Source organism: Amphiprion ocellaris, chromosome 5 (genome assembly GCF_022539595.1).
Source record: "Amphiprion ocellaris isolate individual 3 ecotype Okinawa chromosome 5, ASM2253959v1, whole genome shotgun sequence".
NCBI lineage: Eukaryota > Metazoa > Chordata > Actinopteri > Pomacentridae > Amphiprion > Amphiprion ocellaris.
The window spans coordinates 37,128,345-37,141,597 of record NC_072770.1 but is presented as its reverse complement, the minus strand read 5'-3'; the positions used below and the strand labels follow the sequence as shown (position 1 = coordinate 37,141,597).

Sequence of the window (13,253 nt, the reverse complement as noted above, 5' to 3'; positions counted from 1 at the left end):
TTTCACATTTTGGATCATTTAGAGCACATGTTGTTTGAACACGTCTGTATGTTTCTGGGGGACACGTTTAACATGTTCAGGGCTGGTTTCACCGTTTACTGACGGTTTCACAGCATCAAAATTTTAAACAATGCAATTAGCAATGGCAGCAGTGTAGGACAAAAGAGGTGAACTGAACCACAAAACCCAAACGGTAGGTTTAGAAGGCAACTTATCTTTTTTAAAATCAACAAAATTACATAATTTATCAGCCAGAACCTTTAAAAACACAAAGAACAGTTGGTTATTGACTTTTCCACTGCACGAGGTGCCGCTCCGCTTGGGAAATTCACCAAATCTGTGCTTAAAATCACTATATTTAACGTCTCTTTTAAAAATCTGCTAAAAATTAAGACTTTCTGTTAACCAAACTCTGTAAAAAACATAAAATTCTGCACTCTGGCGCAAACGTGAAGCTGTTCGTGACTCAGATGAGACCAACAGTCACGGAAATAAAAATTCACAGAGATTTTAGGTTGAACTGCAGGCAGTGTTGACAGGAAGATTAAAGCTACTGGATCAGTAAAATAAATGCAGCATGGCTCAGAAACAGTGAACAGAGGAGCAAGTTGTTGGAAGATACATTCAGCATGGTGAAACACCTTTCTACAGCTGATGATAGAGTAGAGACGTTTGGAGAGGCAGGAAACATTGAAATATATTTTCAAAATGACTCCAAATGTGTCTAAAATGATGGAAATCATCAAAAACGCTTCAAATTATCACTCAAAATTGACTCAGATTTGTCCAAAATGACATAAAATAGTTGACAAGGACTCAAAAATGACTCAAGATGAACTAAAAATGGTCTTAAAACAATCATTAAAGGAAAATCAAAGCTACTGGGCCAAATAAATGCAGCATGGCTCAGAAACAGTGAACAGAGGAGCAAGCTGTTGGAGATACATTCAGCATGGAGAAACATCTTTCTATAGCCGATGAACAATGTAGAGAGAAAAATATGTAGAGGAGACATGGAACTAGGTCAACATCTAGACAAAACCACCATAAAGAGACACAAAGCAACAAAAATTAGGTAACTAATGACAAGAACAAGATGCAAAACAACAAAAACTAGACCCAAGATGACAAAAACTAGACACAAGATGACACAAATGAGACACAAATTGATGCAAAACAGCGATAAAAAGTGTCATAATGACAAAAAAGAGACACAAATTGACAAAAACTTGACTAAAAATTGACCCAAATTGACTAACAAGACACAAAACTGAGATGACGGGAGAGACAGGAAAATCCGACCTACTGGATGAATAAAATAAATGCAGCATGGCTCAGAAATTGTGAACCGAGGAGCAAGTTGTTGGAAGATACATTCAGAATGGTGAAAATTTTCAAAATGACTCCAAATATGTCCAAAATGATGAAACTGTTCAAAAACGCTTCAAATTATTGCTCAAAATTGACTCAAATTTGTCCAAAATTATATAAAATAGTCCACAAGGACTTAATGATTCAAAATGACTTAAAATTTGTCTTAAAACGATCATTAAAGGACAATCCAACCTGCTGGATCAATAAAATAAATGCAGCATGGCTCTAAAACAGTGAACAGAGGAGCAAGTTGTTGGAGATACATTCAGCATGGTGAAACATCTTTCTACTGGTGAGGTTGTGCATGTTGATTACAGTTTTCTTTGTTAATAATCAAAGAAACTCAACTTTATTCTTCTGATTTGTGTCATTCTGCATAGAAGACAATCCTGAGTTCTCTCAAATTTCAATCTTTTATCTTTTAGTCTGAAGCTCGACCAGACAAAATGTAAGCCGCACATGAAATATCTGTTAGAAAAATTTCAATTACACATTTTCCTCAGATCTTTTTTCTGTCTCCTCTCTTGTAAATGGGAAACCAGTCGATGAAAAATCTAGAAAACGATGCTGCGTCAAAGTGACAAACTAATTGTCTGCATGTATGAAGGTGAAGCAACAGAAAACCTTTACATGACGATGATTCATCCGTGTTTGAAGATGAGTACAGCATGAAGTTTATATTAACAGAAACATGCAACTGTTTACATACATGTTTCCGCAGTATGTATGAAATCTGTTTATCTGCAGACTAAAAGCTGTTTTATAGTCAGAAGAAACATCTTCATCCAACTACTGATAGAGATGTTCATTCTCAGTCAAACTATGAAGAGGATTCTTTGATAAAAAGCTTCTTCTTCATGTTTTATCTGTTGGATGTTTATGACTTTAAAACAGCTTTAGTGTTGATGAGTGAGCTAAAGTTGGTCTGGTCTGTAAAAATACCATTACTGTACGGATATGTGCCTCTATTTTAATTTTACATTTCAGTATTCTCCCATTTCTTTGGCACCCTTTGCAACAAATTTTTAAACTCAGAATAGCAGAGTTTAAATCTCAGGTCTCTACTTTAACAAACTTAGATTTAGCAGCTACAACAGGAAGGCTAAAGACATTTTAGTTTTCTAGATATTTTCCTGCGGCAGCTTTAAGTTCTTAAGATGCAGATTTAGAAGTAAACAGCTCCAACACAAGTGGAAACAAAGAGACCAACTTTAGCCAAGCGAGATCTTCAAGTTTGAGGATTTTGTTCAGACTGTTGAGTTGTTTAGATTCAACAAACTGGTTGGAACAGAAATCTGTCTGTCTGCAGCGCTAACAAAGCGGTCTCTCTGTCCACTTCCTGTCTCTGTCCACTTCCTGTCTGTCTGCCTCTCTGTCCACTTGTTTCACTGTCTATTTCTGGTTTCTCTGTCCACTTCCTGTCTCTCTGTCTGTCCACTCCCTGTCTGTCTGTCCACTCCCTATCGCTCCATTCACTTCCCGTCTCCTCACCCACATCCTGTCTTTGACCACATCTTATCTCTCCATTCACTTCCTGTGTCCCCATCCACTTTCTGTCTCACTGTCCATTTCCTGTCTGTCTTTCTGTCCACTTCCTGTCTGCCTGTCTGTCCATTTCCTGTCTCTCCTTCCACTTAATGTCTGTCTCTGTCCACTTCCTGTGTCTCTGTCCACTTCCTGCCCTTTGTGTCTACGTCTTATCTCTCCGTCTGTCCATTTCCTGTCTCCCTGTTGACTTCCTGTGTCTCCATCCACTTCCTGTCTGTTTGTCCACTTCCTGTGTCTCCATCCATTTCCTGTCTGTCTGTCCACTTCCACCCTGCTTCCTCCTCTTTTTCTGTAGTTTTCTTTATTTTCTCCTCCTCTTTCTGCGTCTCCTCTCTGTTTGTATCTGTTATCTTTGTTCCTCCTCTTCCTCCCTCCTTCCTCCTCCTGGCCTCTGATTGGCTCCCCAGACCCCGACCTCAGCCTTGACCTTTCTGGTGACTCCCCAGTTCCCAGCGACCCCAGCGACCCGGTGAAGCCTCTGACCCACGAGGAGATCCAGCGGATCCTCTGGAGGGAGGAGGAGGAGCACCGCGAGGAGGAGGAGCGTCTGAGAAGGAAGGACGAGGCAAGGAAGAAGAGGAGGAAACAGAGGAAGGAGCAGGAGGAGAAGCAGAGGAAGATGGTGGAGGAGAGGAGGCGGCAGGAAGAGGAGGTGCTGAGGCTGCAGGTGGAGAAAGAGGAGGAGTGGAGGAGGAAGATGGAGGAGGAGGAGGACAGGAGGAAGAAGGAGGCAGCGGAGAGGGAGGCGAGGGAGATGGAGAGGAAGCTGGAGGAGGAGAGCAGGAGGCAGGAGGAGCTACTGAGGGAGGAGCTGCTGAATATGGACGAGGAGGAGGAGGTGTGGCTGAGAGGAGATGTTTTCCAGATGCTCCCAAAGGAACCAGAAGATCTCCAGCCTGCTCCCATACCGAAACCTCCGGCTGCAACCGAGCTGGAGGAGGAGCGTGAAGTGGAGGAGGAGCATGAAGAGGAGCATGAAGAGGAGCATGAAGTGGAGCATGAAGTGGAAAGGGAGCATGAAGTGGAAAGGGAGCATGAAGAGGAGAAGGAGCATGAAGAGGAGCATGAAGTGGAGAAGGAACATGAAGTGGAAAGGGAGCATGAAGAGGAGGCGAACAGAGGAGGCCTCCCTCCAGGTTGCGATATCTCCGACGTTACTGTAACTTGTGAAAACGCCAAACTGACCTACTTCCCTCCTCTTACCATCCCTGAGCTCAAATCTCTCAGTCTGGAGGGTGAGTTTATTCTCCTTTTTAAATATTGTTATTATTAAACTCCATCGTCAAATACATTTAAATAGCTTATTCGCCTCTATGCTGATGACACTCTTATTTACATCTCCAATTCTAAAATCTTTGAAACTGAATTCTTTACAGTGCAGTTTTAAATTGGCTCAAAAATGGTTTTATAACAACAGAAGGAAAAGTTTACATACAACTGGTTTGGTTTAGGACTGTGCTGACTGGATTAGGTTGATTGTGGTCCTGGTTTTAGACCTTTTTAGGACTGGTTTCAGATTGTCTTGGGTCTTTTTTTTTAACACCAAGAACACTAAACCTACCATCAAGCATGGTGGTGGCAGTACCATGCTCTGTGGAACTGGAGCTTTATGCAAATTGACTAGAATAATGAAGATGGAGGATCACCTCCACAGTCTTCAGGAAAACCTAAAATCATCAGCAGAAGGTTGATCTTGGATACAGTTTGAAGTTTCAACAAGACAAGCCCAAAGACACAGCTGTTGGACGAGAGACGAAACAACACAGTCTACTTAGTCAATCCTTTTACCATGCAAACAATCGCAAGTTTAAAACATTAAAGAGGAGATCAGTGAGACAATGTTGTCTTTTAAACAGCATTAACTGTCTAAAACCTGCAGCAAACATCATTGAAACTGGAAAAAGCAAAGCTCAAGATGAAGCTGCAACCTGAAACTCCTTAGAACTGAACTCCAGCAGACCAGGATCATTTTATTAACTTGGAACCAGGATAAAAATATAAACTATTAGAGCCCTGTCCTTTGTTGCATCAAGTAAAAATCTATAAAACACAAGAATGTTCAGGGAGAAACCTGCAGAGTTTCTTGCTTTCACTGTGAACTGACTGAAACTGTTCTACTTCGCAGGAAACAGTATCAGCAGCATCCCAGCCGAGGCCTTTAACGGCATCCCCAACCTGGAGTGGATCAACCTGAAGAAGAACAAACTCACCTCTGCCGGCATCGACGCTAAAGCCTTCAAAGTGAGACACACCAACAGCTGGAGCACTCAATAAAAACTGTGTTTTCTAAATGCCTGTGGATGTTTACACAGTGAATGTGTTCACAAACTGTTAGAAACTTTAGTGTCAAAGTTTAAAGGGAGGCGAGTAAACAAATATTAAACATCTGTTCTGTTTTCTAAACTTTTAGGCTATTATATAGGACTATGGCAGTGATAATTCAAAATCTTTAAAATATTTCCACACTGCAGACATTTTAGCTGCATCCTATTAAATACTGTCATCTCTGTGTGACACTAAACAAAGGATCAGGCTCAGTTTAAAACCAATCAGTTGCCTTAAACAGGACTTCATGAGAGTGAACTCTGCACTCATGACCATTAAAAACCTCCCAGTATCACCAGTTTAACTGTGTTTCAGGGTCTGAAGATGCTCAGCCGTCTGTACTTGGATGGAAACCTTCTAGAGGTCATCCCTCCAGACCTTCCTCCAACCCTGCAGGAGCTGAAGATCAACGAAAACCAACTCAGAGAAATCGACGACAACAGCTTCCAAGGTTCGACAAACGCATCACTTGTCTGGGACAAGTTTAAAGTAGTTTTGAGATATTTTGGGCAATTTTGTACACACTTTGAGTCATTTTGGACATGTTTTAAGACACTTTGAATAATTTTAAAGTATTTGAGACATGTTTTAAGACATTCTGGACAAGTTTTGAGTTATTTTTGACAAGATTTACCTCAAATCAGGTGATTTCATCTACATGGACTGTTTCTGTGACTGAAGCATTTTAAACCTTCATATTCCATTAATTGTGCAGCCCTACAACTGATTGAAGATGTTCTTTCCTGTTCCTTGTCATTTTGGACAAGTCTTAAGAAATTTTGGACAGGTTTCCAGCTACTTATGTTCTAAATTTCAATTCATTTTGGACAAAATTTGAGTAATTCCACTCTCATGTTGCTGTGGAGCTGGAGGTCAACAAACTCTGTCTTTAAATAAAGTTAACATGAAACTCAGTGTGCCCAAGAAGCCTTAAATCAGATTAAATGATGTTCTGTCAGACAGACTTCTCTTGTAGATCAGTCATGGAAAATAAAAACCACAAGACTTTTCTTTTTGTATCAAGCAGCAGAAAAAGTTGTGGTTTCAGTGGTGATGTTTAAATGATAAGCCCTAATCTTTGGTGTTATATAACTCAGAACGGTCGACACAGCTCATATCACTGGTCACGAGTCGAAGGTTTTAAATTTTTAACCTCCTTTGATCCACAGAGATGTTATAAATGAGGATTTACAGCTCCGTTCTGCAGGTTTTTCCAGTCGACGGACGGTGACGCTGGTTTATCTGTTTTTATCTTTAAGATCTGAGCAGCCTGGTGATCCTGGAGCTGGAAGGAAATCTGCTGAGTGAAGGGAACACTGATCCTCTGGCCTTCAATCCACTCATCCAGCTCTCCTACCTCAGACTGGGAAGAAACCACTTCCGGACTGTACCACAGGGTCTGCCCAGGTCACTGCTGGTAGGAAGTTAATCTACTCCGACCGTTCCTCACTCTGACAGACATTTACTGTATCAAAGAAACCTCTCCAAGTTACATTTCTTCCATTATTTATCTGGAACCAGCATGTCCACACAGGAGCCATGATCCATTTAATGAGCCATTCACAATTTTAATGTACCGACTGTGTGTACTTAGACTTGCATGGCTTAAAACCAACACTGGAAAAAGAAAAAGAGGCTCTATGTTCTTCTATAGATATTTAAATGTTTCCACTCTTTACTCTGTGTACACACAGCCTGCAGTTCAGCTGAAAAGTTCCTGAATTTTGGTCACATGACTGTTGGTCTCAGGCGAGTCCCTAAAACCTTCATGGATGCACAAACAAGTGCAGAATTTTTTGCTTTTAACAGAATTTCGTTACTGCAAATAGTTTATATTTGGGGAGTTTTTAAATCTAACATGTAGAATAAAAGCTTTGGGGTGAAGTGTTCTGTAGTATGAACTCAATAGGAGGTTTGTTGGATTATATTTTAACATTTACCAGTTTTTGTATTTCAGTCTAATCAATTTAAAAGTTTTTTATTTATGCACAAAAAATTCAATTATTGGGGAGATTCGCTTGTCTCTGCAATGCTGCAATCACGACTGAATACAGAGGTAAACAACAGCTGATAGTAGACAGCAAGAGAAAAGAAGGAAAATCTTCTGCTGTACTGGAAACAACAACAGGCAACTGTTCAAAATTGATATGTTGTACAGAATCTGGTTTGAGCAAATGGATTATTTTTGGTAGAATTTTTAACCGTGACATGTAGAAAAAAGTGACTTTGATCAAATAATACCATGTTTTCACTGAGATTTAGTGAAGTTAGGAGACAAATTAGCACGTTACAGATGATTAGATCAATTTAAAGTTGAAAATCTGCTGATTTTTTCAGTTTAACGCTTAGTGATTAAGGTTAGTGATGATTAAAAAGCTTGAATTTTAATTTCAGACATTTATATAGTGTATATAAAGTGTAGTCAATGAGTATCTTAGGATGGAGGTTGCCGTATTTTGGTGAATTTTTAAACGAAGCATGTGGAATAAAGTGATTTTGTTGAAATATCGCGATTTCCATGATTTAGTTAATTTACCCAACAGAATGGTACATCACAGATGAGTAGTTCAAGGACTGTTGTAAAGCTGAAAATTCAATGGTTCTTTCTGGTTCTAGAGTTTAATGAAAGGTGTAATTTTGGTGATTTTTAAAAGACAGACATTTTTGAAGAAGCTTAAAGAGCTCAACGTCAACAAATTAAAAATTCATCACAGCTCTTCAGTTTTAACACATGACATTTTTAAAGGTCTGTAAACTGCTGTTTAAGTGGAATTTGGAAGTTTTGGCATAAATTAAAAGTTATGGACAGCAGTTGCCAAAGAATATGTGCAACACTGAAAAAACCCCAATAAATGTTCTAATAAACCGTCCAGCAGCTTCATGTCTAATTACATGAAACCCGCCGGATTAAACTTCAGAAGTTTCCTCTCCTACCTGTGGAAACCAGAAGATTACAGCCTCTGGTTAACCACAAACACCAGCAACATGCTGCTGCTGCTGTAAATCCACCTTAAAACCTTAATTTTACCGCCCAGCAGACATTCTACACTCTGCAGTTAGAAAACTCCAAACCTCCTCTGGTGGTGTTCAGAATCAGAGCTGCTCTAACGTCAACGTTTGTTCAGTGATTCCAGGATTTATCCAGACTCTTAATGATGATGATTTAAGGATGATATTGAATGTTTATGTCGGCTGTTCTTCTAATTAAGGAGACAGTTTTACCAAAAAGACTCTAAGTTGAACAGTTTTGGGTGGATTATGACTCATTGACCTTAAACAATCCCAACAAAACATAAACTTATCTGATTCAATCTGTGAACAAAAAGCTCCAAGTTAGATTTTATGGCTATACAGCTGAATTCCAAGTGTCCAGTTTCTCATGGGACTGTTGGTTGCACTGAGAAATGGAGAATTTTTTTGCTTTTTAATAGGATCTGGTTCCAATAAACAATCTATTTATGGTTATTTTGATGAAATATCATGATTTTAAGCTTAAATTTGATCTGCAAGTCTCAGAGGAGTAGTTCAAAGACCGTTGGGAAGTTAAAAATCCAATGATTTTGTGCACACTTTCACAGTTTCTGGCTCTGATAAATAGTATTTGCTTAAAGGTTAACATGCTTTTGAAACCCACCAGTGGGTTTTGTGGTTCAGAAGATTAAACAATCCCAGACAACCACAGATTAATCTGCCAAGATCCACGAACAAAAAGCTCCCGCTGTTAGCATGATGCTTTCATTAAAACCTGGAGACCCTACGGCAGCTTTGATCAGAGAACTTTCCTCTCCGATTCGACGAAGTCAAACGTGAGGTTTGTTTTCCGTCTTTCAGGAGCTGTACCTGGAGAACAACCTGATCGAGGAAATCTCAGAGACGGTTTTCAATCAGACCGTCAACCTGAATCTCGTTTCTCTGAGACACAACAAGCTGGACGAGTCCAGAATCGCCCCGATGGCCTGGATCAACCACCGGTGAGACCAGCTGACATCACTGAATCCATAGCCAAGGTCCAAACAAGCTCACCAGCAGAGCAAATAATACAGAAAAGAAAATAATCTGTCAGAAAAACTGGGAAAATCTGGTAGTCGGAGTGTAAGAAAAACATGCTAAGAAACTCTGGAATACTCCGATGTTCAAAAATTGTAGAAATAATTACAAACGTAAAATAATTAGATTTTTTGCTAATTTAATACAGTAAAATAGTTTAACTTCTACAGCAAAACACTGCAAATTAACTAATTACCATTTACAAAAAATACTGATTTATGAAGTGGATATTATTTACAGTTTTTGTCTTTGTTTTTTACTGTTAACATTTAAATTACTACTTTTTTCTGTGCGTTTAATAGTTATCTGTAATTTAGGAAAGCTGGAAAAATCAGGAATTAAAAAAAATATTTAGCATCTTGTAGTTCTTATTATAGAAATTTTTTCTTTCAAACAGCAGCAAACATTTGTAAAATAATAATATTTTTAGCTGAATTAAAGTCAGTAATGAGTCATTTTGCAGTTAAATGTAAAAGAACAAACTACGATTTGTATAAAAATACAGATTTTTAAATGTAGAGTTTTGGCATTTTTTTCTTCTTCTGTGATTTTACTGGATAATATCGATAATTTAACCAAACTGGAAAACTCTGTAAAATACAAGTTAAAAAAAAAAATCCAGTTTTCAATCTTTAGTACACAAAATTTACATTGAATAAATGTTAAAATTTGTCATATTTCACATTGCAGGTTTTACCTGTAAATTTTATATATTTATTTATTTTAAAATCAGGAAAATAAATTGTGATCTTTTCTGTTGCTTTTTAATTACAAACTCTTCTTTCTCTCCTCTTTGTCCACAGACATCTGGAGTCCATCGACCTTTCACATAATGAGCTCTACCTGGTTCCGTCCTACCTGCCCAGATCTCTGGTCCACCTGGTTCTGGTGGGGAACAACATAGAGAGAATACCTGGTAGGTGACTAGAACCCCCGGTAGGTGACTAGAACGCCTGGTAAGTGACTAGAACACCTGGTAAGTGACTAGAACGCCTGGTAAGTGACTAGAACACCTGGTAAGTGACTAGGACACCTGGTAAGTGACTAGAACACCTGGTAAGTGACTAGAATGCCTGGTAAGTGACTAGAACACCTGGTAAGTGACTAGGACACCTGGTAAGTGACTAGAACACCTGGTAAGTGACTAGAATGCCTGGTAAGTGACTAGAACACCTGGTAAGTGACTAGGACACCTGGTAAGTGACTAGAACACATGGATAACAAACAGGACAGATGACTCATGGCAGGATGGTACGACACGTCCCAAAAACTAAGAACGGTACATTTATATGTATATTTAGGAGCACAAAGCAGCTCTGAACTGATAATGCTGGTTGGTCAGAACAAGTTACAGCAAATGAAAAGTCTTATTTTTACCTACATTTGACACAAGAATCATCTTCTAGACATGACTCCTCCTGAGTCATTTTCTAATGTCTTCCTGTTGTAACTCTGGTGATCGTAAGTTCTGCTTCCTCTAATGACCTTCACAGGTTACGTCTTCGCCCACATGGATCCTGGTCTGGAGTATCTCTATCTGTCCTACAACAAGCTGGACGGGGAGGGAATCGAACCCGAGTCCTTCTTTGGGTCGTATGACTCGATGGTGGAACTTTGTCTGGACAACAACCAGCTGCTGTCGGTGCCGTCGGGCATCAACGCCATGACCAACCTACACTTCCTCAGACTCAACAACAACAAGATCAGGTAAGAAGCCAAAAATTCACTAATACCTGGGAGGTTTTAAACTTTAAATGACGACAAACTGAAAAAAGACTCACGAGGTTTTTCATGGTTGTAGAGTTACAGCCAAACTAAATGTTTTGCTTCCGTGTTCCTCCTGTTTTGTAGTTTAACCTTCTGAACCACAAAATCCACCAGCAGTTCTGAATGATGTGTTGATCTCAGAAAACTGCCAACATAATTCCACCATTTATTATAAAGTCTTTTTGAACAAATCTTTTATTGCTTTTGATGAGTTTTAAGTTATTTTGGACAACCTTTTTAATATATTTGGGGAGGTTTCAAAACATTTGTTGGAAGATACATTCAGCATGGTGAAACATCTTTCTACAGCTGACCATAATTCTACTTCTCCTGGTTCCTACTAATTTAAAAAGGTTAAGTATTTGTAATAGACTTCCTGTTAAAAGCACCTATTAAAGAGGTACAAAAGGTAAAATTAGAAGCACTCAGTGATTTGCCAGCCTTCTGCTGCCTGTAGTTTAATAGGTGTGAGTTATACGACCCTAAATGACTCATCTACTATCTCAGCTCTGACTCCAGCTCATGACAAAACGAACCCATGGAGACGTTTTAGTATTTAATTACTGTGGTTTGAGGATCAGGAGCCTTGTCAGTGGATGTTTAGTTGTTTAGTCTAAACTTCATGAGCAGTTTTCTCTCATTCTGGAGGCTTTCAGACCTGATTTAGTCACTCTGTTGAACCACCAGCACAGTTTTAACTGACAGCGGTTTCGCTCAAGTTTATTCACATTTGGTTTAATCAATATTTCTGTTGCTAAAATGCAATCTGTAAACTTTTACAGGTAATTGACAGAATAATTATAATAACCAACAAAGTGGGAGTATGAAGGTGAGAATGAAGGTTCTCACTTTACAGATAGTTTTCCATTTTCACCAAAACTTCACAGAACTTCCACAACTCAACCCACCAACCTCCAAGCAGCAGTTTGAGTGTTTTTTTTCTATTTTTTTTTTTTTTTTGTTGCTCCTGTTACGTTTTTCTTCATTTTTCACCCCAACATAAAGACCTGAACCTCTATGGAAACAGAACAACCATGAAGAAGGAGACAGAACTCAGAAATGTCTTCTGTGCAGAATGACACAAAGAGACAATAGTGTCAGAAACAACAGGCAAAAATGACAAAAAAGTTGCAAAAAAGACTCAAAAATGAGCAAAAAATATACAAAAAGTACAAAAATGACCACAAAATACACAAAAATATAAAAACAATCCAAAAATAACAGATAAAATGACAAACACACACAAAAGTTGCAAAAACAATGACATAAAACGAAGTAAAAAAAAAAAAAGTGCAACAACTACACACAAAAAATAATATGTTGGGAAAACAAATGTCTGTATAAATATTTGTCTATACAAAGTTCTGAATCTAAAAATTGGACTCAAAAATGTCCAAAAAATTGTCAATTTGAACAAATTTTGAGTAATTTTGCATGTGTTTCAAATCAGTTTGGACAGTTATCAAGTTATTTAAGACAATTCTTGTCAATTTGGACATTTTTATGATATTTTGGACAGATTTTGAGCCATTTCAGATAAATTTAAAGTAATTCTGGAAATTTTATGTTATTTTGGGCAAATAATTGTGGTCAGTTTCGGACAGAGTAAAATCAAACGTAATGGATCAATAAATAAATGCATCATGGCTCAGAAACAGTGAACAGAGGAGCAAGCTGTTGGAGATACATTCAGCATGGTGAAACATCTTTCTACAACGGATTAGCAGAGACTCAAAAATGGACTAAATATTGTCCAAAATGATTCAATTTGTCCATAATGTCTTAAAAATATCCATTAAAAAAGCACAAAAATGACAGAAAATGCTCAAAAAGACATTAAAAAGACCCAACAATCCAAAAATAACAGACAAAATGAGTCAAAATGCACAAAACAGACACAAAATACACAAACAGATATAAAAAAAGACACAACAATCCAAAAATAACACAAAAACATGACACAAAGGCACAAAAGGTGCAAAAATTACACAAAAAGAAACAAAAAGATGGAGGGAAAACCAATGTCTATATAAATATTTGTCAAGTCCTGCACCTCTATGGAAACAGAACAACCATGACTCCAATAACAAATACATCCAGGTATAAATGAAGTTTTGCTCCAACTAATTGATGTAAATTTGTAATTTGTACTTGAAACATGGCTGAGGGAGTCAATTACTGGCGCACAATGG

At 38.3% G+C, this 13,253-nt stretch overlaps 2 protein-coding genes across 7 annotated transcripts in view; one reads left to right on the top strand and one right to left on the bottom strand.

Moving 5' to 3' along the window:
• cenpp (centromere protein P) overlaps nt 1-13,253 on the bottom strand; it is a 150,579-nt gene that overhangs the window by 27,232 nt on the left and 110,094 nt on the right. The gene's annotated exons all lie outside the window — the stretch shown is intronic.
• Nucleotides 1-13,253, top strand: part of ecm2 (extracellular matrix protein 2, female organ and adipocyte specific) — a 33,296-nt gene that overhangs the window by 17,324 nt on the left and 2,719 nt on the right. For 2 of the 3 annotated variants that reach the window (XM_023263545.3, XM_055010657.1), the window contains exons 5-11: nt 3,330-4,157; nt 5,048-5,163; nt 5,563-5,698; nt 6,507-6,664; nt 9,079-9,218; nt 10,098-10,210; nt 10,788-11,001. In XM_023263545.3, the coding sequence (XP_023119313.1) occupies nt 3,330-4,157; nt 5,048-5,163; nt 5,563-5,698; nt 6,507-6,664; nt 9,079-9,218; nt 10,098-10,210; nt 10,788-11,001 (1,705 nt within the window). The remainder of the gene's footprint in view (nt 1-3,329; nt 4,158-5,047; nt 5,164-5,562; nt 5,699-6,506; nt 6,665-9,078; nt 9,219-10,097; nt 10,211-10,787; nt 11,002-13,253) is intronic. The other variant, XM_035945106.2, reaches the window with a different exon arrangement.